At 38.9% G+C, this 24,149-nt stretch overlaps 1 protein-coding gene across 1 annotated transcript in view; it reads right to left on the bottom strand.

Annotated features, from left to right (window-relative positions):
• Positions 1–24,149, bottom strand: part of LOC311506830 (ubiquitin carboxyl-terminal hydrolase 43-like) — a 49,131-nt gene that overhangs the window by 5,785 nt on the left and 19,197 nt on the right. The window contains exons 5-11 of the mRNA XM_084570928.1: positions 21,985–22,088; positions 19,249–19,326; positions 18,862–18,991; positions 10,679–10,798; positions 5,919–6,150; positions 4,802–4,960; positions 75–236 (exon numbers count right to left, since the gene is read on the bottom strand). Coding sequence (XP_084427054.1) covers positions 75–236; positions 4,802–4,960; positions 5,919–6,150; positions 10,679–10,798; positions 18,862–18,991; positions 19,249–19,326; positions 21,985–22,088 — 985 coding nt within the window. The remainder of the gene's footprint in view (positions 1–74; positions 237–4,801; positions 4,961–5,918; positions 6,151–10,678; positions 10,799–18,861; positions 18,992–19,248; positions 19,327–21,984; positions 22,089–24,149) is intronic.

Below are 24,149 nucleotides of genomic sequence, written 5' to 3'. Positions count from 1 at the left end.
AATGCAAGACCTTATAATACATTGTTAGTGAGCAAGTGAAATGATTACGGGAAGTCCTAAGGGTGGTCCCTTACCTCTTTCCCCTTTAAAACCATTATCAAGGAAGACTGGAGACTCTGGTGAGTCAGGTATGGAAGACGGGCAGGTTGTGGAGGAACGAGACACCACACTGCCTCTTTTACTGTCACCTGTTAGCCTGATTAGCCAGTGGTCTGACATCGAAGAACTGGTGGAGCCTGTGAGGAGGAAACAAAAGAGGGATCAAAGGAGGAAAAAAAAGAGGAGTAAAAGAGTATTCCACTTATTTAGCATTGCACTCCTAATTAGTGAACATCTGTGAGCATATAGTATTGACAGTGTCCAGTACCATTGGCACTAGTCAGACCCCTGTTGTTTTAACATATTGGTTAAAGAGCCTACTCTAATTGGCTATTCAGCTTAGGAAACCAGTGCACAAGAAGAGATATGGAAGTGATGAAAGTAAACAAAACAACAAAGTTCAAAGGGCACACAGAAAGCACAGAATGTATGTGCCAGCTGGCCTTCGCTATAATCTTTGCGATATGTTTACTGCCCACATGCGACGTGATGCGAATTCACAGTCTGCCTTTATTGCCGGTAGTTCTTTGATGTAGGTTTGGTGTGTTCATACCATAGGGGGCCCACAGTACATATAACTCCAACACAGAGTTTCATCTAAAATTACTCACTCTCCCCGCAAATGCAGTTCTGTACTCCAGTACCTGTGATTTGTATAGCACAGGTGGATGAACTAAATATAGTTATACCACCATGTAGATAAACAGCTCGTGAACAGAAGTAATGCACAGAAGTAATATGCATGGTGGAACTTGTGTTAGATTAAAGGATTATAATTACTCATGGATTAATATTTTAAAGTGAGATATAGATGAGTTGGAACCGATTCACATTTTTTCGAGTAACACAAAGTGGGGTATTATATCTACAAGGTTAGAGAATTTGTTTATGATCAGTAACCACAGCTGGCCAAAACATATAGTGAAATAAAAAGACCAATATTTGCCTCTGAAATGCAGTGATATTAAAAACATGAATGGAATATAATGTTTGTACAATAGTACTGTAGTATTTTGTGTGTTAATTGTATTATAACGTCAAAAGGTGGAATTCAAGCTTGAAGATTCAAGTCGTGTTTGTTATCACTTCACCAACTGAGGCAGATTAATTCAAACTCACCAGACAAGAAAAAGGAGTAACTAAACCACCACTGATGCAGTCACCATGGGAACATCACCATAGCCACTATAACTACATGTGGGGGTAGAAATAGCGGCATTTAAAGTCTTTTTTCTTTTCTTTTCTTTTTTTTTTTTTTTTTTTAATATAAAAAGTGCAGTAATGCATACAAAATAATACATTTCTCCCCAGAGTCAGCTTTTATTGGATGACACATTGGATTACAGGGTGGACTACCTTTCACTAGCCAATTACTGACTTTGTGCCTTTGAATGGACAATTGTTACCACTGCTTCACGTGTTTTTTTCTTTCACCCACAGACTAATGAATAATCCATTATTTCCATTCAAGCACAGTGCATAGGGTAACAAAAAATAGAATCATTTTTTTATTATAATAGATCTTTAAGGGGCATGTGTCAAGCAGAGACACTGCAAAATCATTTTTTGTATCCAACTGTCTGCACATTTGCACACACATGCATCTGTTAAACAGTAAAGATAATGTTTTGATACTGATATTGTCATAAAGTTATATGAAAAGGGAAACCCCATTCACAATGAAATATTACAGCGAAGAGGTTGTATTTTGAATTAATAATGTGCTCCTGAAAAGAAAAATAATAAAAAAAAAATGTCAGAGCAGCAGTGTTTACAGTCCTGGTCAGTAAAATGAGGTCTCATGTCAGGGTGCTTGTTCTGCTACCCCACTGATTAGTTCATCTCAATTGAATTTTATTTATATTGTGTCAGTAACAAATTGTTTCAAGACCTGAAATTCAGCATGCACTAAAGGAATCGAGGCATGGAAAAACTCCCTTTTAACAGGAAGAAACCTTGAGCAGCTCATATGGAGGGACCCATCTGCTTGAAGCCAGCCAGGTAGAGACAGAAAAGAGAGGAAAGAAGAAAGCAGCAGGAGGAACAAGAGATGGAGAGAGGGACACACAGCTAATAAACTGCTATACAGTAGTAGCACACAAATGCCTGGATAGCAAGACAGACGAAATGAGATGATAAGTAGATGACAGAATTTAGTGCATCAAGTCCTCCAGCAGGCTAGGCCTATAGCAGCTTAACCAAGGGATGGTGCAGAGTCACCTGTGTCAGCCCTTACTATAAGCATTATCAAAAGAGAAAGTTTTGAGCCTAACCTTAACAGTAGAGAGGGAATCTGCCTACCAAACCCAAACTGGGAGCTGTTCCACAGGAGAAGGGCCTGGTAGCTGAAGGCTTTACCTCCCAAATCTTCTTTTTGAAACTCTAGGAACCACCGGTTAGCCCTTGAGATATGTTGGAGCTTGGCCCTTAAGGGTCTTATCACTCTGCTTCATATTGGAATGGAATGGACCATATAGCAGCTGTTTAGGCTTTAATTCAGTGCAAACCAATGGGTGATGTCAGTGCTTGCAACTACACCAGTCAGGCATAACATTATGACCACCTTCCTAATATTGTGTAGGTCTCCCTTGTGCCTCCAAAACAGTTGTGACTCATCAGAGAATGGACATGGGCCTTCTGAGGGTGTCCTGTGGTGTCTGGCAACAGAATGTTGTTAGTGGGGGCCTTTGGGTCCTATGGGTTGAGGGGAGGGTCCTCTGTGGATCATCACACTGATACATCAGTTTGGGATCTAGTGAATTTGGAGGCCAGGTCAGCACCTTGTGCTGTTCTTCATGTTTTTTGAGTTGTTCCTAAACTGTTTTTGTGTGTGTGTCTGTGTCAGGCTGCATCCTGCCGGGGATGGCTGCTGCCATCAAGGAGTGTCATTGTTATGAGGTGGAGGTGCCTGGTCTGGTCTAGGTGGGTGCTACATGTCTAAGTAACATCCACATGAATGCCAGGTCCAAAAGTTTCCCGGCAGAACATTGTATTGTCACAAGATGGTCAATGTTATTTACTTTTGCTGTCAGTGGTTTTAATGTTTTGGCTGATCAGTGTATATGATGCAGCTATATAGTTTAACAGCTAGTTCAACTACAGTATGTTTTAAGAGTATCTAGAGTATGTTGACTTGCAATGCCGACAGTAGAAAGGAATTTTTTGGTGTTTGGCTCTCCTTATATTCAGGGCACTGAACATATGCACAGATGATTGTAATTTTGAATGTGGAAAAGATCCACAATGATCACTAGAAGTGAGGAAAATGTAAAAGAGTGTCACACACAATGGACAGATATGAGAACATTATTAGTTGTTTGGACTAATAATGGGACCATAGGAAAGAACAGTTCATGGAGATAAAGATTGTCATCTCAGTGATCAGAGGCATTCTGATATTTAAAGTATCTGTATGTGTATGCTCTTTACCGAGTGGCAAAGGGTTTCAGGTTTGTCTGCACAGCTTCATTACTATTATTATATCTGACTTTTAGCAGTCTGAACATTCTCTATGAGAATATGAATCCCTCTTAAGTTTAAAATTACACTCACTTGCCAAACCAATAAATGAACCAGTGAAAATAATGTTCCTGTAGTAACTCTGCCTTAATTCAATTCAATTCAATTCAATTTTATTTATATAGCGTCAATAACAATACAAATTTTCTCAAGACTGTTATAAAATCCAGTTTATGCTGAAATAGTGTAAGAAAGCAGGTAATTCAACTGTACGATCATTTTGGAGGATGGAGCTTGTGGTGCTGTTGAACAGGACTGACCTTAACACTAAAGTCAGTCCTAACACTAAAGTGTTTCCGTACTTTAGCCTAGCCCACTGACTGAAATGGGGTTGTCAAAATAATAGAAACACATGTTGGCACAACAGCACAGCCTCTAAATGAAAATAGTTGAATCAACAGCTCTCTCAGTTATTTGAAATAAATTCTGAATATTATAACCTTCATGAAACTAAGATTTAGTGCAGGCCTGATATATTGTGTAGTAGTGCACTGAATGAACTGTCACGTGAGCGTATATTTCTAGTAAGAAAGAGCGGCACTGACTAACCAGACTGACTAGTATACTAGTGCCTATGATTTGACGAAAATGTGATTAAAAAACAGGTGTCTCTGCTTTTACCATGGGCTGTTACTTGTGAATAATAGACATGAACAGTGCACAAAGAGGCAAAGGAAGATTTCATTGTTGTTGAAAGAGCAGCTCTCATGCTGCGGTGTTCTCTCCTCTTCCACCCAGCCTTTGTATTTGTTGGCTGAGTAATTTCTGAATGGATTTATTTTTCTGGCAGCTTTTAATGCACAGAACACAGCAGCAGTTTTGAGGCCAGATGGAAGCTCTAGGTTTTCTTTAGATGTAGAAAAAGCCAAATCTAAGCTTTTCTAATGTTGAAAAGCTGAACTTTCAAAGCAATATGCCACATTGAGAAACCATACAGGAACAAATCAAACATGGAACTTTGGACTTTTAAAGTTACACCTTAGTTTTTTCATATTCTCATAGATGTGACAGGCAGCAATAAATGTCCGCAATGGTACTATTATACAACCCAGCAATGTCAAGCAAGTGCTTAATTAGTGTATGTCACATATTTTTCCTTTTCCACAAAATCAGATTATTTTTTTTTATTATTATTGATTAAATCATTTATACCATGTAGTTTGATAGTTAATGGATATCATACCTCTGACTGAGCTGCTGGCAGACCATGGAGGAATGGTGTTGCGTCGCTGGTAGAAAAGGATGTAAGCTCCTCTGGTACATACTTCCTCCTCTGGAACCAGGTCTACACTACTGTCATCGTAGCTGTACCACTGACCATCCACCGAATTCCTACAGTAAGCTGGATTGAAAAGTGCCAATTAGAAACAAGAGATATCCAAATTAATGTTTGTTAGCTGCAAAGGTTTAAATCAAGTCTAAGACACAGCCTTCACTATATGTGTTGGTTATTTTATTCCACTAACATGTATTCCTTTGATAATTGTGCTCATTGCACAAAAGGAATATATACCAAAGTTAAATAATGTATAGCACATGTATAAAGGCATAATGTATAGAGTTTTTTTATTTTACCTAAAATATATGAATCAGATTACTGTTTCCATATAGATAAGGCTCCAAATTCCACCTTAAAACGCCAAAGAGTGGACATTATGGTGATGACTTCTGTGTCCTTATCTCCTGCTGTCTACATTTATTTCCAAACTATTAGTCTCAGAGTGCAGCTATTCCCTGCAGTTACAGAATTGGTCTTACCTCCTCACTTGTAACTTCCCCATTCTGCAACTTCCCTGAACTCATCACCTATATGCTGGTTGGTAAGTAATTAACCAGGTGTATGGCAGTGTGGTTTGAAAATCCTCCTCATACTGGAGGATTAGTGGCTGCTTGATAATTACTTTCACATCACACAAATACAAATAGGAAGGGTTGTGTCCCAAAATGTTATTCAAGCTTAAAACACAAGCTAGAAAAGAGAAAACATGACCAGTTATGACAGCTCTGTAATGCAGCAGGCAACGAACAGGAGGTGAATATGCAGACTTGAACTAAAGTTCAAGAACTAAAGAACTAATTAGATTGTGTAAAGATAGACATAATGTCCTGGGTGAAATTGTTCTCAGTTCTCTGCTAACAGAAATTTTGATAAATACTTGGTAAAATATGGTGACTATAAATTCAGCCTTGAGAGAATGAAGCAAACTATTGCTCGGTACAGTCGAGGATGCATTCATCAAATGTTAGTATTTTAACTGGATCTGTGACTGTTAATAATTTTTTATTGCGCGGTTCCTTACCGGTATAATGTCCTCCGTGCATTCCTCCATGATGGTTACACACAGCATAGAGGTCATACAGATAGTCATGGGGGAAGATCATGTCAGCAGACTGGTGCTTCCAGGAAGGTGTGGATGGTCCCAGGTTCAGGTTCCTCATACTCTGAGTTCTCTTCACTACATTGGGGGCCATGTCTAGACCAGTAAGGGGGAATCGCACCAGGGTTGACAGCTTGTTCCTTCGCTCGCCCACCTGTTGAAACAGATCTCATTTATATATGCAGTACATATACAGTCGCTTAAGAAAGTGTGCAAAGGAAAGGAGCCTTCACCTTTGCACAACTCAAACCAAAACCAAAAGTATTCAGATCTTTTGGTTATCCACCATGGATTGTAGTTTATATAAGGTCAAAAAATCCACACTGCATGTCAGGACAAAAGCCCCATCAATTCCAAGAAACCCAATTATCAAACTGTGAGATCAGGGCGAAAGTGTACAACTATTTCTAAAACTTTGGAATTCTTCCTAGAGTTGACCAAACTGAGTAACAAAGCAAGAAGAGCATTGGGGCGTGGAGGTGACCAAGAACCTCCGTTATCAGCTGTCAGTTACTTTAATGGACCTTCTGAAGTCTTTAGCAGAGATCAGAGAACCAGCAGGAAGGATGCACCTCTCAGCAGCACTCCCTCAATTTGACATCTCTTTTAGATGATGGGCCACAGATGTTCACAGATGCTTCCTGTTCAGTCAGAGGAAGAGGTTGACAGACTTGGCCAGAGAAAATGTGACCATCTTTAAAACCACCAAATCCAAACCTAGTACAGACTTAGCCAAGATGACATCAACCTGCTGCCAAATATCTTCCTGCACATTATTGAATTTTGGGTTTGAATGTGTATGTATGTGTTATTTAGGGTACACTGATAAAAACATTTGACAACACAATTTAGAGAAAAGGATTCAAACATAAACAGATTGTAAAGGAATTTAGCTGGAAACGAACAAAACATGTTATTGTAGAGTGCATTTAAAGTCTAATTCTGCTTTGAATTAAATCTGAAGTGAGCAGAATTCTTTTAGGGGTGGTAACTGAGTTAAGGAGTACAGCAGCAATTTTCTGCACATTGTGATTGAGTATATTTTCTCTTGATTTTTCACTATTAAACATTCAGTGCTGCTCCTGAGATTGGCACCATATCATGACCTTAGAAATGATGATGCTCTGATTACTGGTGCCAACCTCTCTATGCAAAACCTTTGGCAAAGGTTTGACAGAGTGATTTATTGAATTCTAATAAAGAATGGGGAAAGTCACACTGGCTGCACTGGAACGGGAATGTACAAAACAGTGTTTGATATGATGAGGAGATGGCAGGGGGAACTCAACAGGTTAAAGGCACAACAGGATACCACCTGTTTGTGAGACCACAATCAGTGAGGATCCATGGGTGTCAGTCAAACCCTGGTTGAAGGTGAAGGAATATGAGAACTCAGACTTTGCTGCAAAAATGGCTTTTGGAATGTTTAAAGTCACCTCTCAGGGGATCAAAGAGTCAAACATTGTGTGGCACTGGGAACGGTGACTGCTAGATAAAGTTGGATACTTCTGCGCATGGTGCCCGCTGTCAAATTGAAAAACGTTGATAGAAGTCCTTTTTTGGACTTGGCCAAGGTGAACTGAAAAAGCATACACTCTCATAGATGGCATCCTTTGACACTGTACATGGATTAAGCATTGTGTGTTTTAACAACAATATGTTACACCTTCACACAAGGTCGACACATTGAGAGGCACGTCAGCATTGCAGCAGCGGCATTTTCTCTCAGGTGTGCCTGAGCTGGATGATGGAAAAAACACGGCCGAGTACAGGATCTGTCGGCTATGTTCAGACTGCATGCAAAGCCAATTTGTTTCTCACATCAGAGCTTCACGACAGACTGACCACACTGTTAACAGCAAATCCTCCAATCCAATTTGTGTGTCCAGACATCACCAACATATTTGCACAGATTGCTGTGGTAACATTGTAGTCAGTAATTACATAGCAACTCAGGTGTATGGGTTTATATGGTCTAGTCTGCTAAATAATTCTTTCAATCTCACTGTAATACATTGTAATAATAACAACTGAAGTGACCTGTAGTGTAGTGTGAGGAAAAAAATTGTACTGAACTAGTACTGAAAGTTTCCCCAAATCATGAACACTAACTGCACAATCAAACAAACGTTATAGCAGCAATAGGTATACAGTGGTATATTATTTAACACATGGTCACATCCCTACATGTCCTTAGAGCCTGAATCACATAGCTTCTAACTAAACAACTTATAATGTTCATTCACATATGAAGATAGAACTCCCTACAAGAAACGTTAGAGTTTGTCCTTTAAAGAAGAAAGAATCAGTAGCTGAAAGCGGATAAAAAACTGAACTTGACTCATCAACCATATCACAAACAATGGAAAAAATAACAAAAAATTTAGCCGTGTACACTAGAGACAGCCCATACAGGACTCACATGGCAGCTGCTTTATGGCTAATATGTGCGGACATCGCATAGGAATGCCCATGAACACAAGTAATGAATAACGTTGAAAATGTCCAAACCTTGTATCTTTTTGATGTGAACAAGGTATATGCTCAAAACCTGCTTGGAATTAATATTAGATGTGGCACAGCTTTGGAGAAGGCTACCCTTCAAGAGACTGTAATTCCACTCTTTAAAACTCACTTTTGAAAATACGGGAACAGCCTTCCTAGTGTGAGGGAAGGAGGTAATAGCCTAATTTTACCAGGGATTGGGAAATGATGGTGCACATAGACAAGCACTGAGGGAAAAATCTGAACATGTCAGTCATCTGTGGAGGAGACAACATAGGAGTTATTTGTGTTGTAAGTGAATGTCTTGGGGGTGGCTGTGGTAGTAGGTAGGTTATTAGCAAGGGAGCAATAGGGAGAAAGGCTTTATAATTACAAGACCATTTACCATTTCCCAAACCAGCGGTGGCCGACATGGCGCTGGTAATACCTCATCGGTAATAATGCTTTGTCTTCCTGTACAGCAGCGGGAGCTTGCACTCAACAAAGACATACACCAGCAGTATGTTTCCCTCAAAGCTGACTGGAAAGCTATCAAGGGTTTGTGATTAGAAAGCGCCCAGAGTGTAGTGTGTGCAGCATTTTGTTTTTTCAGTGGTGCTGACTTCTTTTATGTTTTGCCATTCAGTAAACAGCCAGAATGCATAAAAACACTTTGTATTTGAGCCTCTATCCCTCCAGACCGAGACAAACTTGTTACCAGTGGAGGAGGAAGATGCGTGGGATTGATTCCTTTCTGATTTCCCTGCCTGAGGTCACAGAGGCTTTGGCAAGATGCTGCGGGTGGATGACATCCACACAGCGACTCATGATGTTGACAGGTTGCTGTCACCGACACATGCTTTCAATAATGCATTGAGGTTGGTGACAGTGCTCATGGTACAGGGTGATGTTAATTCCCATTTGTAAAAAAACAGCATGTGTAACGGTCAGCTCTGCAAAATCCACGTTAGTTTTCTGTTAGCTTTTATCGACTCCTCCATCATTGTCACAGCAACTACAACAAGAACACTTTGTTCAGTTCGTTTAGATCCTCGGTTGATTCAGGAAAGGGCCCATGATTGTAAAGAAGACATGTTTGGCTTTTTCTAAAACATGAATTTATTTTGGGGCACAGGGGAGGTGGCAGGAGAAGATGCAAACACAATAATTCATTACTTTATATAGTTATGTGTTAGCAACAGCTAAGTATATTAATTAGATTTGAAAAAAAGATGACTACACTCTTTTGATGAGAGATTCGATCATCCTGAGCATGAAAAATAGTAGAAATTTGTGTTTTGCTATTTATTTTTCAGGATGATTCAGCTGCTCTCTTTTCAGTGCAGTGCTCTTGTCAGTGCACACGTGGCAAGGGCATGATTATGATTTGAACCTGTCCTGACACTCTTGGAATTGTTGCAGTGCCTCTGGGATCATTGTCATTTTGGGAAAAGTTCCTGCCCCCTTAGATTTGGAGGTATCTTTAGTATTGCAGTACAAAACCCTCCATGTCTGACCATGCAATCTCGTTATATGATACTTGTATAATATAATGACAAATAAAGGCTCTTTATCTTAAAAACTTGTTACTACTCCACCCCTTTTGCAATCATGTAGCACACTCCCATCTCCATATTTATGGTACGGTCCACACCGAACATGCACAACCTCATCTGATCTGAACAACTTCAATTTGGTTTTATCTAGTGAAAGAATGCACTGCCAGTTTTCATCAAGCTTCTTTTCATTTTTCATCTCGTACATTTGCGCTGTTTTGTGAGCAGCAGCTTCTTCTGATTTTTCTTGAACGCCATCTGCAGATGCAAACACGCTGTGTCCTTCTCACTTTCTGAGCATTCATTAAAGCATCCGCTGTCTGTTGAAAGATTCCCTCAATAGTGTGCTCCTTCGCTTATTGGTAAAATGGCTTTAATGCATAACATCTTTATATTCTTATTCATGCATTTAACCTTAACTGGAAATTACACATGTTGTAGTACTTTGTAGTATCATTTAACCATTAAGTGATACTGACAAGTGGTCGGTTTTCATGAAATATTTACAGCAGTCTGTGTGTTTTGTCATTGTAAGAACAATGTATTTCACATTCCACACAGTCATTTCATCGACGCTTAATAGGAAAAGCTTGATAACAATAGTAACTGTCTCCATCAGAGGACACAGGAAAGCTCTCGTACCTGTCGGAAGCGCTTCAGATGAAGGATCAGTATGTCAGGCAGTGTCCACAGGCTCATCTTCACCATCCCCTGCTGAAGCTGCTTACAGTGGGGACACTTCCAGGCATCATCTGGGGCAAGCTGGAATAAATTAAATGATGGAATCAATACACATGTAGTATACTGTAAATACATAGTATTTTGTGTAATGCAACATCATCTTTATAAGAAAGCAGGTGTGTCTTTCACTGGTACCCTGATCAAAACAATGCACGCACTTTTTTGTTGCCATATTTATGCCCGATTTCATGAAAGCCTTAGATAAACCTCTTGTCCATGCTCTGCTTATGAGTGCCTGAATATCTTTCTCTGTTTCTCTCTTCTTCACAGAAACACCTTAAAAGGACAGCTCAGTTACTTTGCAGTGGGGTTGTATGAGGTATTCGTCCATAATGGCGGTCAATACACTCCCAGTTTGAAGGAGAGCTGGCTCCAATGCCACTGAGCTGCTGTGAGCGGGGTCAGCAGAAAAACATCTTTAGTTCACCTGAAACAAACCAACATCCATTTGAGCAGATACTATATTTACAACATTATCCCTGCTTTACGCCGCAGTCAGAACAAGCCTCTCCTAAAGGGAATTTGAAACCCTTTTAGCCATCCACACTCTCTACAAGGCCACCAGACTAAACTGGAAAAAACAAACAAACTGAGGTTTAACTTTGTGTAACTTTGTTTGTGAGGCTTTGGTGTTAGTTTAGATCCATACTGTGGTAACACATAACAGTCAAATAATAACGCAAAAAAGCAAACACAGTGGTAGACCAGCAACTTCCGTCAGTTCTGCACGACTTAAACATAACAGAATAATTCACAAGTTAAATGTGAGTTTGAGAACATAGTATTCTTTTTGTTGTCTGTTTCCTTCATGGTTTTAGAGGATCTATAATGCAGACTGAGGAACCAAGAGGACAAGCGGCCAGCTTTTTGCGACTGACATCCCCAAGACTTGTAAAGTATGGATTTGAGACGGGGAAAATGCTTTCAGCCGGGGGTTTGCTCTCGACCTGGCTCAGAGGAACAAAGAGTGACTTCACAAAGATGATTCCATTAACAGGAAAGGCTATCCTGCTAACATCGTTGGCAGTTATCCCCAGTGTATAGATGTATCATACCTAGTCATGGGGAAACCTAAACATTATATGTTGCTATGGTTACAGGCAGGCTTTGAAAAGGGGGCTATGAGTCCTTGCAGCCAACATGAATGTTTAGACACCGCTTTATGAAACCATTGGAAATTAAGTTACCTTGTCTCCCACTAGTTGTTGTGGGCTTTACAATGCTGGCTGTCAGGACCAAAGTGCTGCATTAGTGGGCTGTAAGTTTCAGTGAGCACATAGGAATTGCATCTAGCAGATTTACGACAGAAATAACTGAAATGATTACTCTTCCTATCGTGTTCTTGGAAGAGACTGATTGTTGAGTACAGATGTCTGCTGTGCCATAAGCAGCATGACTACGCTGAAATATACGAATTCTCAATTAATTTGAGACCCCAGCCTACTCCACTTCAGGTTTTTTATTCCCACTCTTAAAAAAAGAGATGAAAGGTAGAAATCAGGGGAACATACAACACATTCTGAGATGAGACTTTCTTTGTAATCAAGGGCACTCTAAAGTGACAGCAGTTGTTGATGATATCAGTACTGCCGGATTTCATGAGTTTAGTTTTTGTATGTATTTCATTTTTTCTATTTTATTTTGTAGTGATTTAATGTTTTATTACTTTTTTTTTTTAAATCTCTTGTGTGCTAATTCTTTAAACTTTAAACTGCTACTGCAGTTTTGCAAATTTCCCCACAGTAGGATAAATATCTGTCTTATTTTATCTTATCCAAAAAGTTGAAGTTGAACACACTGCGAAGACTACAGCAAACGGCCAGACGCACTCAGCAACATACAGTAGGTTCTATGCCAGGGAACTGAAAATTTACTATTAGCGTGGAGGCTAGGCATCTAGGAAGAGCTTATATAGAGGTGGCCTCTCCTGAATCATGCTAATCAGTTGGGCTACAGTTCATTTATTCTAGATGATCACTCACTTCTGTTTTTCTTTTCTCGTACTGGTTCACTAAGCTGAACAGCAAATCAGAGAGATCTCTTTCACCGACTTGCCGTTCTGCCACTGATTCAACATTAATTATTCTCTGAAAGGCCAGGGGACAGGGGTCTGACTCACCCACACCCCAAGACAGGCAAACGGCTGTGTTTTGTCTGTTTGGTGGCAAGGACCTTAGAGTTTGCACAAAAGATGTGATGCGAGTTATATTGTTATTTTAGCTGTGAATTGTCAGCCATTTTATGCTGTCTCTCAAATAAAACAAACTCTGACAAGCATTCACACTTGCAAAACAAACACGCATCTAGTCTGAGATATTGAAAGGTTACTTTTAAAAGGTTACTAAGTTATAATCAAATTGTTTTTTTCGTGAGCGATGTGAAGATGTTGTTTCCAACCAACTGCCAGTGAGTCAAAAACATCTTATTGTAACTGAAGGAAAAAAATAAATATGTATGCCTTTGTGTGTGTGGCGCTCAACACCATGGTTTGCAAGTGGCACAGTTTGATCACAATACAACAAAAAGAAAATCAGAATAAAAAATAATAGTGTACGAGATGAGATGTGATTGCTCAGTACTTGAGTGTGACTCTACAGATAATTTAAAGGGTCCACTCCTGCCTGCCGAGCTTTGTCAGTTAATCTGGCAAACAACAACCAAAAATCTGATTCTCCTAACGTCAAATAGAATTTTTTTTAAAATCAAACTGAAACCTGACGCTTATTTTTATCACATTTTGTCAGAAACCAGAAAATGTTCTTTTCCGCACAAGTTCAGTGCGTTTATACTTGATGACTTGATGACATCTGCTTAATAGTTAAATTACTTAATTAAAGAAGTTTGAAAAATTCTGCTTGCTGCAGAAGATTGAGTCACATAATTAGGAAGATTGAAATTTTAATCCTAACTGTCTGTTAAATATAAAGCCACAAATTGCAGCAGATTCATTTAGCTCAGAACAATGACTTGAAACGGCAGGAAACAGCTTGCCAGGAGGCTTGCTGCCAGCTTGTGGTTGCTAGGCAACATGCTGTGACTCCAGGAAGTTACTGCTTCTAGCCAAGACTCCTGCTAAACTGGATCAGCAGGGTTAGAGTGCTTCCTCTCAGTGTAAGGACAATCAGCAGGCAATAGCAAACTGGTCTGTTTATTTACAGTTATCGGAGTACAATTGATATAAATTCAGATAATTTATGCAGAAAACTGGCAAAAACCCCACATACTCATGTAATACTATTTACCTATAACTCTGATTTCAAAATATTTATCAGATATAACTATAAAGGCACCAACACAGCCACTAGAGCTGAAGTACAAATAGATGTGGTGAATGGCTCCAGCTTTTATAGTCGAGCTTTGGTCAGTTCTCACTAACTAAAAGAGCTGAAGTGGAGACAAGCTTACTGTAAATGTATTTGCAGCGCCACAAAAGACTGTGGATGTTTAAGGGGGACCCATTGTGTCTTTGACCAGCAGGATGTAGTGGTATTACAAAGCTATGAGCTATGAAAAAAAAAAAAAAGATATTCGCTAATGTACCTGTAACTGATGACAAGGCAGAAAGCCAAGAAGCAAAGAACAAGTCTTACTTTACTTTTTTCCCCTACACTCTCAACTGTGATTGCAATCTTAGAAGTTTGACTCATTTAAACAGTTTAATGATGGTGCTATGATTGATACCACTGCAACATTAAAAAAAAAAAAAAAAAAAAATGCAAATTATTGTGTTTGTTTTGCTGTTTTATTATAGAAAGAAACCCATGAGCAAGTGTGTGCATTCATTGATCACCAGAGATGAATATGATTCAAATAACAAATAGCAAAGACTTAGTAATCTTGCCATATAGCCTTCAGTTAATGTCACAGTTGCTGAGATGATAATATATTTGAAATGGCAGCAAAAACAGTTAAATATTATGATTCTTGCTGGCAAGAGTTAGCTTCTAACTGTGCATAATTCACAGCACGTCATTTCAGTTGTTTACATAAAAGATTTTGACTGGCAGAAGAGTCTGCAGAGGAGGTGGGGTACACAAACTAATTATAAATTAGCAGCCTTTACTTAACTTTATACCTTTATAATTTTATATGAATAGAAGAGAAACAGGTCTGTAATGAGCGGCAGCAGAATCATGGCGACAGGCAGTTAACGTGTTGAGAAGTCAGGCCTTGACTTCTGGAAGAAGGCCATTATAGATCTCTAATAACAGAAATGCTGCTTGCATCAGTCAAATAATTATGTTATGTCTGACTAGGCAGGAAATATGACACAAACATCTGATTTTGCATTCCTAAATCACACCTGCATGAGGATATAGCTAGTTTTTATTTATCAAAGTTGTTGCCTTTCAAACAACACTCACTTGAACACGGTGCTACAAGGTACCAGGCAGGTAGAAAATAGCAATTCTGGCATATATTTGGGTGTACTATGGCTTGAAAAACACTCCATTTACACATAAGGGTTTATAAAGGAGGCCTAGCAAGAAAGGGATGGCCAGTGACCTTTGCAAATCGTGGTATATGCTCTTCAACCCTAATGATGACACTCTCAGCAGCAGACCGAGGATGTACTGTAACATGAAGCTAACTGATGCCCACAAAGAAAGGAAGGATGTAGAACACCAAAGTAATTACAAAATGGACATTTCAGCTGTCAGAAATGTCATTAAGATGGCAGTTGAGCTGTGAATGTCAAGACAAGATATGGAAGATTGAGAAACCCTAACCCTAACCCTAACCCTACACATTAGCTGCTCTAAACAAAACCTGAATTTTAATCTCCTGAATGGTTTCTGAAGTAAGTGCGGTGAACAGATATAGTTCAAATTTAGTTGTTTGAATGTAATCCGCCAAGGTACTGTGTGTTTGGAGAAAAAAAAAGGAGAAGAATGGATGTGGGAAAATATGCTTTGGGGTTTTTGGGCACAATAGATACTGCAAAAGGACAACGGCCCAAAGCAAATCCACTGTGAACTACTTCAAGGAAAACAAGCTGAAGAAGTTTTAGAGTGGTCATTACAGCCTCCATCCAAACATTACTGACATCTGTGGGTAGCTATTAAACACGAGTGCATGCAAGACAGCCTAAACATATCTCAGAGCTTGAATGATCTGCAAGGAACAGAAAGATCCTTACCTGAATCAGCATTTGCAAAAAAGCCACAATCACTTTCATTTCATTTAAATTACCCTTTTAAGTTTAAGCTTTTTAAGAAAACCAAGAAGCAACGTTGACATCTGTGACAAAAAGACTTTCTGCAGCTTGTTCAGTATTACTTCAAATAACCAAAATAGCACAGGGCATGTCAAGTTCACCTCCTACTCATACATGATGCCTTCACTGTTTGAACTGTGGATTTACCTTGTACTTAAAGACAGTCGTCTTTGATATACATACAGTGTTGCTTAAAAGTATTTGCATCCCTCAGAATTTTCTACATTTCTGCCTAAAAAATTACTTGAAACTACAGTGGATTTACACACAAGTCCTCAAAGTTGCTTTTGTGTTTATTTATTCAAGTAATACGTTTTTTTGTGAGGATAACCCTTGTTTTCAGCATCTGGTGTGACCTCCTTGTGCAGCAATAACAGAAACTAAACGTCGCCAAAAACTTCTGATCATTCGTCTACAGCAGCCAGGAGGAATTTTAGCCCATTCCTCAGAACAGAAACACTTCAGTTCTGAGATGTTGGTGGGTTTCCTCACATGGACTGCTTGCCTCAGGTCCTTCCATAACATTTCTACTGGAATGAGGTCAGGACTTTGACTTGACCATTTTTTTTTGGTAAAACTTGGCTTGTTTTAATGAGCCCCTCCAATTTGAACACCTCCATTTGTTCTCAACCTGTCTGACTGTGGATTATAATTGAACTGTGGGAGTCAACAGATGCTCAGCATAGGGATCTAATTTGGACTTGAAATCAATTTATAATATTAGAGGTGCACCTACATTTGCACCTCACAGATGTGTAATACTGGCTCATTTTAATGAATAAATACAGAAGCATAGTATTTCTGTTTCATTTGTTTGATTGGGTACTCTTTGGCTACTTGCAGGCCTTGTATAAAAATCCACTGATGTTTTGAGTCATCTTTTAAGCAGCACTGTATAATGTAGTCAGTCATGTTACTGTGTTTGCAGACTTGGCCCACAACCTTTACCTTAGTGACTCCTCCCAGCCAAAATCACATTTTTGTGCAAAACAGAAGCAAAACAGATCAATGCAACAAGAAAAGTCAAGACTGAAATAGACCAATACTAATTTACAAATAAAAGTTGCATATAGAAAATGTATTTAGTGTGTTTATCATACTGTATGTCATCATATCTTTAAAATCTGAACCTACAGATACAATATTAATCACTGCAGATGTCAAACAAACGTGGAGTAAAGACTGAATTATTATTGTGATGCACAATTGTTATTTGACGAGTATGTAAGGGACACATGGTAATTACGATACTTGAGTACGTTCACATAATTACATGTCTCTCAGTGGCATAGTTAAAAACTTGCGAGAAACTTCAGGAATCAGCAGTCTGTCATTAACACCCACATTCTTAGACAGAGAATTACAGCTGAGAGTTCCTGATTAATGGCGCTTTAAGAGAGGAGAGTATTGAGAGAGGACTTCATGAATTCATGTGAATTCAGCTGCTCATCAGAGCTGATGACCAGACCAGCAGTCTATTTACACTTTGGTTGAGAAGTGCATTGGTTTCTTGAAATGATACTGGTTGTTATCTCCTGCCCATGTTTGTCAATATGTAAAAGGTGTTTTCATTGGCCCACAGCAACCACTTTTTTTTATGCATTTTGATTGTTTTCTACTTATGCATGAATAGTCACTGTAATTACTGTGCGGGTGTGCCTGAAGGGAAAAACAACTTTCATAAACATTAACGTAGGACAAAAACACTAACTTTAAAACAGAGACATTAGGATATGAAACATGTCACAAGTAATTAACTCTCAATTTATTACAGTACATGAGCAATTTACTGACATTCCTAGGCCTCTGAACTACCCACCTTGTGTTGTGCATTCAATTCTGTTCCTTTGCCTTTATATTTTTTGGCCAGCTATCCTTTCATGTGCTCAGCTCTTTATTCTGTTCTAGTTCCCTGTCTCCTTCCTCTAAGTCCCTTGTCATTTCAGACCAGCCACTCCAAACTGTCCTGCTTTCCTGTCAGTTGCATCACCTCGCTGCTTTACTCACCCATACCCACCTCATTCATATACACTCAGTGTGACAGTTCATTAAAGTACTGAAAACAAATGGATTCTGATGTAACAGTCCTGCACTAATACCAACTTAATTAGTATTAAAATGTTTGGTTTATTATTGAAACAGCATAAATAAGCTGGTAATTCAACTGTATGATCATTTTGGAGGATGCAGTTGTAGCATTGCAGTGAATCACACTTTTAAACAGATGCTGAATACCCTAACCACATATACTCTCTCTATATAAAATAAATTAAAAAATCCACATCTATTCTTGTTCTTCTTTCAGCACTTGGTATTTCTCAAGCTTCTCATGTTCCCTCTTCCTAATGTTGTTATCATTTCTATCATTATGGCCCTCTCCAGCACTAAAATCTCTCTGTCTGTCTCAGTCCTTTGTGCCTTTTCCCTATCACTTGATCCCCACTCAGCTGCCCTTCATCTCACTCATTCCCTATTACATACACTAGCTCTCCCATCGTTGCAGCTTCTGTGTATGTCTTCTGAGTGTCCCAACAGTGTCTGTTTTGAGTTACTTGATTGTGCCTTTAAGTTTGTTTGCAAATCTTACCTGTTGCCAACCTCATTTTCTCTATTTCACCATGTAAATTATCTTTTCTCTTACCTACACTAACTCTTTGTACTGCTGTTCAGTACAAAAAACAACTTCATATTCTTACTTTCTAAGAACTATAACTAAATATGGAGTAAATTACAGAGTTAGTAAAAAGTGAAAAGTTGCACTTGAAGTCTTAGCTGCAGCTGTTTTTAAGATCCACAGATGCTTAGGTTCATCAGGTGAGAAAAACAGCTCATATTGCATATTTAATGATGTTGATTTCAGTCTCACCTGTTCTTCTTTGGTATACAGCTGGAAGCACTCGTCCAAGGTACAGCTATGCTGCTGAAGGTGCTGTTGCTGCTGGGTCCTTACACTCTCTGCATCCTTCACAACCTCCTCCTGGATGCTGCCAAACAGACTGAAGCACACACACTATGCGTATTGTTCCCCATTCAGATGCAAAATTATGCTCACAGAGTTCAGATCAGTGGAAGTGCATGTTTGTGTCATTTCGCAAACACAGGCTAAATCAGTGTATGCTGTCTGATTGAGGCAAAAAAACACTGAGCACAACAGCCACAACAACTGTTGAGCTGAGTGTGTTCTCGCTATATGTCTTTAATGGTATATATGTACAGTGTACTACATACAAGCAGAAGTGTGCACATTGCTTACCATTCTTTAGAACTGTGCTCCCACTCAATAACTAGCTTCACATGGGGAGGTCCCCCTGGGCCACAGAACTTCAGAGCTCTACAATACAGCAAGAGAAAAGCTTTTCAAATCCTCATACACAGTTCCCTTAGCTGTGACAACAACTTATAAATCATAAAACTAGGAAACCAAAGGAGACTGAAATCTGCAGTTATTAGAGCTGCTCAGGTGGTAATAAGTCTTTGAATGTTTGAGCTTAATTTGATTTCACACTGACACACACAGACCGACAGTGCAGTCACACAGGTAAGACCTGGCATGATATTATTTATTTTGTGCGCAAACACAAGCGTCCCAATGTGGTGAGGGCTGCTATGTTTCTATTTCAGAGCTTACCTTTACAGCTCTCGGAGGGAAAGATTAAACAGCATCATTATTCAGTAGCCAAGCAGCTCTGTTAGAGGGCCGACATTCATTTAATACTCGCTGGATGCAAGAGGCAGAAGTCATTTTTTCATTTCAGGAAGATAATGGTTCACTTGTGGCAGATGTTTTGGAAATGTGTCAGTTCTTAAATGACTTGTTTTGATTCCGAGACGTATCTGTATTCCAGGTGAAGATAGTCAAGCATAACCAAATACTGTCTGAGTCCCAGCCATGAGAACATTCATTCTGTTTCCAAAGTGAAATCCATATTTTGGTCGTCTCATTATTGTTCACTATAAACACATTTAGATTTATCACTAGATATCAGGCTTACGTAACATGTCAACACAATTTAGGCAGGTAAATTAAATGATTTTAATATTCATTCATTCATTCATTCATCTTCTGTAACCGCTTCTCCTGTTAAGGGTCACGGAGGGGGCTGGAGCCTATCCCAGCTGTCATTGGGCGAGAGTTAGAGTACACCCTGGACAGGTCTCCAGTCTATCACAGGGCTAACATAGAGAGACAGACAACCATTCACACTCACATCCACACCTACGGCCAATTAAGAATCACCAATGAACCTAACGAGCATGTCTTTGGACGGTGGGAGGAAGCTGGAGTGAGGCACGGACTTCTTGCTGTGAGGCATCAGTGCTAACCACCACGCCACTTTGCTGCCCCCATTTATAATATATAGGGAAAAATAAAAATTGATTATGAATAGTAACAGCAACTAAAATCTTGAATATCAATAAAACAATTCCCATGTGTGATAATCCAACTCAACAATACATTTCTCCTGTAAGTCATTCGATCACTTTAATTGAAAGACAGTTCTAGGTGGCAGTGTGCCACCCACAAACTAAATGAAATCCAAGTCCCAGAGCAGCAGTGGCCAAACATCTGGCCAATTAAAGTCTGAAACAGCCTATAAATATTCAAGTGGCACCCTCCAAACACCATTAGCATGCAGACAAACATTAGTCATTCAGTAAATAGGTGGCCCTGGTCAGTAAATTCAAAAAACACATTTAATTTAGTTAAAAACAAGTAACGCTTGTAACCTGCACAAAAATAACAGAACATGTGAGACTTTACAGTTGTTCCAGTGATTATTTTAAACTTCTTGGTAACTATGGCAATACAGTTGTTGCATATGGAATATTGTATAGTTAGAGATAGAGACTGCGTTTCACACTTCCTGAGGGTTGAAAGTGAAAATGAAAGTTTTCGCAATAAGATCTGTGGATTATCCTAAATAGTCATTTTCTAATGTTTCCCCTGTGCATTTAAAGCTGACAGAAGAAGTAGAGCAGAAAAACTGGTATAATCAAATCTACCGACATAGCTAGCAATGATGATGGTTGTAGTTCATCGGGCAATAAGTATTTTTCTGTCCACTGTAAGAACTGACCCCTTAACATGCTGAAAATATATATATATTACGCAATTTATTAAACTGTAAAAAGGGTGAAATTCAGCACAACTTTGACGTTTACAGTGACAGGCAAAAAACAACTAAAGTGTAATGATTACTTTAAACTGGATATTAAACCAAATGCCTAAATACTGCTGTTCTGTCTTTTAAAGCTCATCTGCGTGAACCACTTACATTTCAGATGTGATACAAGCAATGAGCTGCTCCAGCCATTAACAGGGCTTACAGAAACCCAATCACAAAAGTATAGAAAACAAACAGACACACACACACACACACACACACACACACAGAAACACACGGCATAATAAATATGTCGTTGAACCTAGAAGGCGATCTCATTTCCTTGCTATGTTGTGAAAGGCATGACCTTCATCGCAGCTCAGCAGAACATCATCAGAGATTGAAACTAAGCTCCTCTGCTGTACTGTGACACAGTAACGCTCTCAGTCACACAGGAAATAAAGACCTTATCTTCACATCGCCAGACTATTATCATTATACCCTGTTATCCCTTTAAGGTCCATTTGTTCCTGAAATGAACTTCAGCTTCTTGTCTTATGCACTCAAACACTTGTCTGAAATGGTAAGAAATACAAGAGTCTGCAGTCATTTGTCTCATAGAGTTGTTTGTGTGTTTACAGCTCAACTTCGAATATTTTCATGTATTTATCTTCCCATTGTCTTTGTGGAACATACAACAGAGCTGGATGGGCAGGCTATTACACATGTATATGTGGACTTATCTACCATATGTTATCATAAATGTATTCATGACCACAGAAAGAAACAAATACCGCACAGTATTTGAATTTAGGTCATGTGGTGTGTGTGTGTGTCTGTTTACATATGAAGGAGTACAGTTCTTGTATGTTTGTGGAGCTTACCTGTCAACAGCAGGGTGGTACAATGGCTTGCTGTCTTGTGGAGACAGATAGTTATAGGACGCAGACCCTCCCACTACTCTGATCTTAAACAGCACAACAGCATTCTGCAAAGAGAGAAATACTCATTAATACAGTTGTTTCCCTAAAGAGCCTCCTGCAATGAAAAGCTAATCTAGTGGTGTGTTTCAGTTTCAATGAAGATACTTGTTTAGCTTTAATAATTTGACAAAAAGACAGCTAAGAGAAAATCCTTGCAGTTCAAAACACTGGTTTGCACTGCATGCACTGCATTGGCAACATACTCCTTATAAGTCAATGAATAAGTATTTTTATGATCTCCACATCTTGTCTGGCAGCCTCACTCTGAAGTGCAAAGTTTAATAGGGAAGTACAAAGGAAGAATATGCTATAATGCTGCAAAGAGAGACTGACAACATGGATGCTATCTTATAATGTTCCTTTTATTATGTTGCTTTTACCTTTAAATAAATACCAATACTACATACTGGTTAGGTGCTTTAGGAGCAACCCAGCAATTCAAATATTAAATAGCTTTATTCCTCCTCTGAGTCCATAAAAAATGATTAAATGTTTGAATTAAATTGTCTTTCATAACATACTGCAGTGTTATTAAAATAATTTTTCCATTAGTATATACTGTACATACAAAGTGGATATTCTGCATATATACAGTACATTATAGTTATATAAAGTATGTATGTGACCTGAGATGAGTTGAATGTGAAGCAGCAGTGTTGTCGCCGTGGTTACCTGTAGTCTGATATAGGCTTGTCAATGAGAATTAATTTAGGATGCTATGTAAATCAAACAAAGTCTGTCACAAGAGCAGAAATATACCTGAAGCAAGTACAGCTCGTGGGTGTTTTAGTTTTTGAAAGGACAGGATAGAAGTCAGTAGCTGAGTTATAAGTCAGACACTTGGATAACTCTGGAAATGAGGTGCTGTGTAAAGCACTAGCAGTAGGGGCTGAACCAAGCTTTTAAACCGCTGCTTTTCATGTGATGATTCTGAACCGCCCAGAATCTTTACCATAAATGCTGAAAGCTAGTTTGAAACTATTACCTAGACAAACGTCTGAATTTCTGTACAAGAGTTTTGTCTGTGTTTTGTTTTTTCCACCCAGACACCTGATAGTGATGAGGCTATATTAGCAAACAATGACTGTTTGCCAGAGCTGAAGAGGGGAGCAACCACAAGAGGCTTGAACAACAAGGAGTATGGAGGAGACAATGATAGACAAACCTGAACAAAGTCCAAGATTAAACAACAACAGCAACAACTTTAAAATCACATGGAAGGCTTCCAGTCCAAAAAAGAAAACGGTCTGAGGGACAATAGTCATTCGTAATCGTGTGTAATTGCTCTCAATGCCAGAAGGTGGAGACAAACGATCCACATTGTAGCTTTGAAATACACAACTGCTCACATTCGAAAAAAAAAAACAATAAAATAAAAAGGCATTTGTTGATGCTGCAAAGAAGAGAGGGCTGAATTATTTGAGTTATTTGGGTAGAGAATACAATCAAGCATTGATTCTGAGCAGGTTGCTACTTGAAAACAGGAACTGCAGCACAGACTAAGGAGTTAAATTAGTGGGATTAAATGAAAAAGGTGCTTCTTGTTTGTTTTTTTGCTTTTTATTATTTGGGCTGGAGCAAACATTCACACGCAAGCATATGGACATGTCTTTCTGTAATCTATAATTTAGCATCTATACTGACTGATTAACTGTCAGTGAGGAGGATGGGTGTTGGACTATTTACCAAACTCTAGTGTAGATTTCATTAAATCCTATCAGGTAACACAACATTGCTATACGCTGAAAACATATTTCAGCTACATTACATGAAGACTGTGGAACAAGGCTAACAGGCAGCCTACTAATTGTCTTATTTTGACCTTCTCTGTTTCTCTATCAGTTATGCATGTTCAGCTGAACACAGGAAATACATTCAAACTAAAATATTACAGGGGTCTGTACTCACTGTAAGGAATCACTGTGTGTCAGTAAATTTAAATCGGTTAAATCAAAAATAAAGTTCAATTTACTAGCTCCACAAATAAGAACTTCAAAAGCTCTAGCACATAGCTCTATTGAACATTTAGTAAAGGGCCAGAGGAAATAAATTAATAATAATGAATA

This window comes from Chelon labrosus (genome assembly GCF_963514085.1).
Source record: "Chelon labrosus genome assembly, chromosome: 2".
NCBI lineage: Eukaryota > Metazoa > Chordata > Actinopteri > Mugiliformes > Mugilidae > Chelon > Chelon labrosus.
Note: the sequence above shows the minus strand (reverse complement) of the source record. Positions and strands in the feature narration are given on the sequence as shown.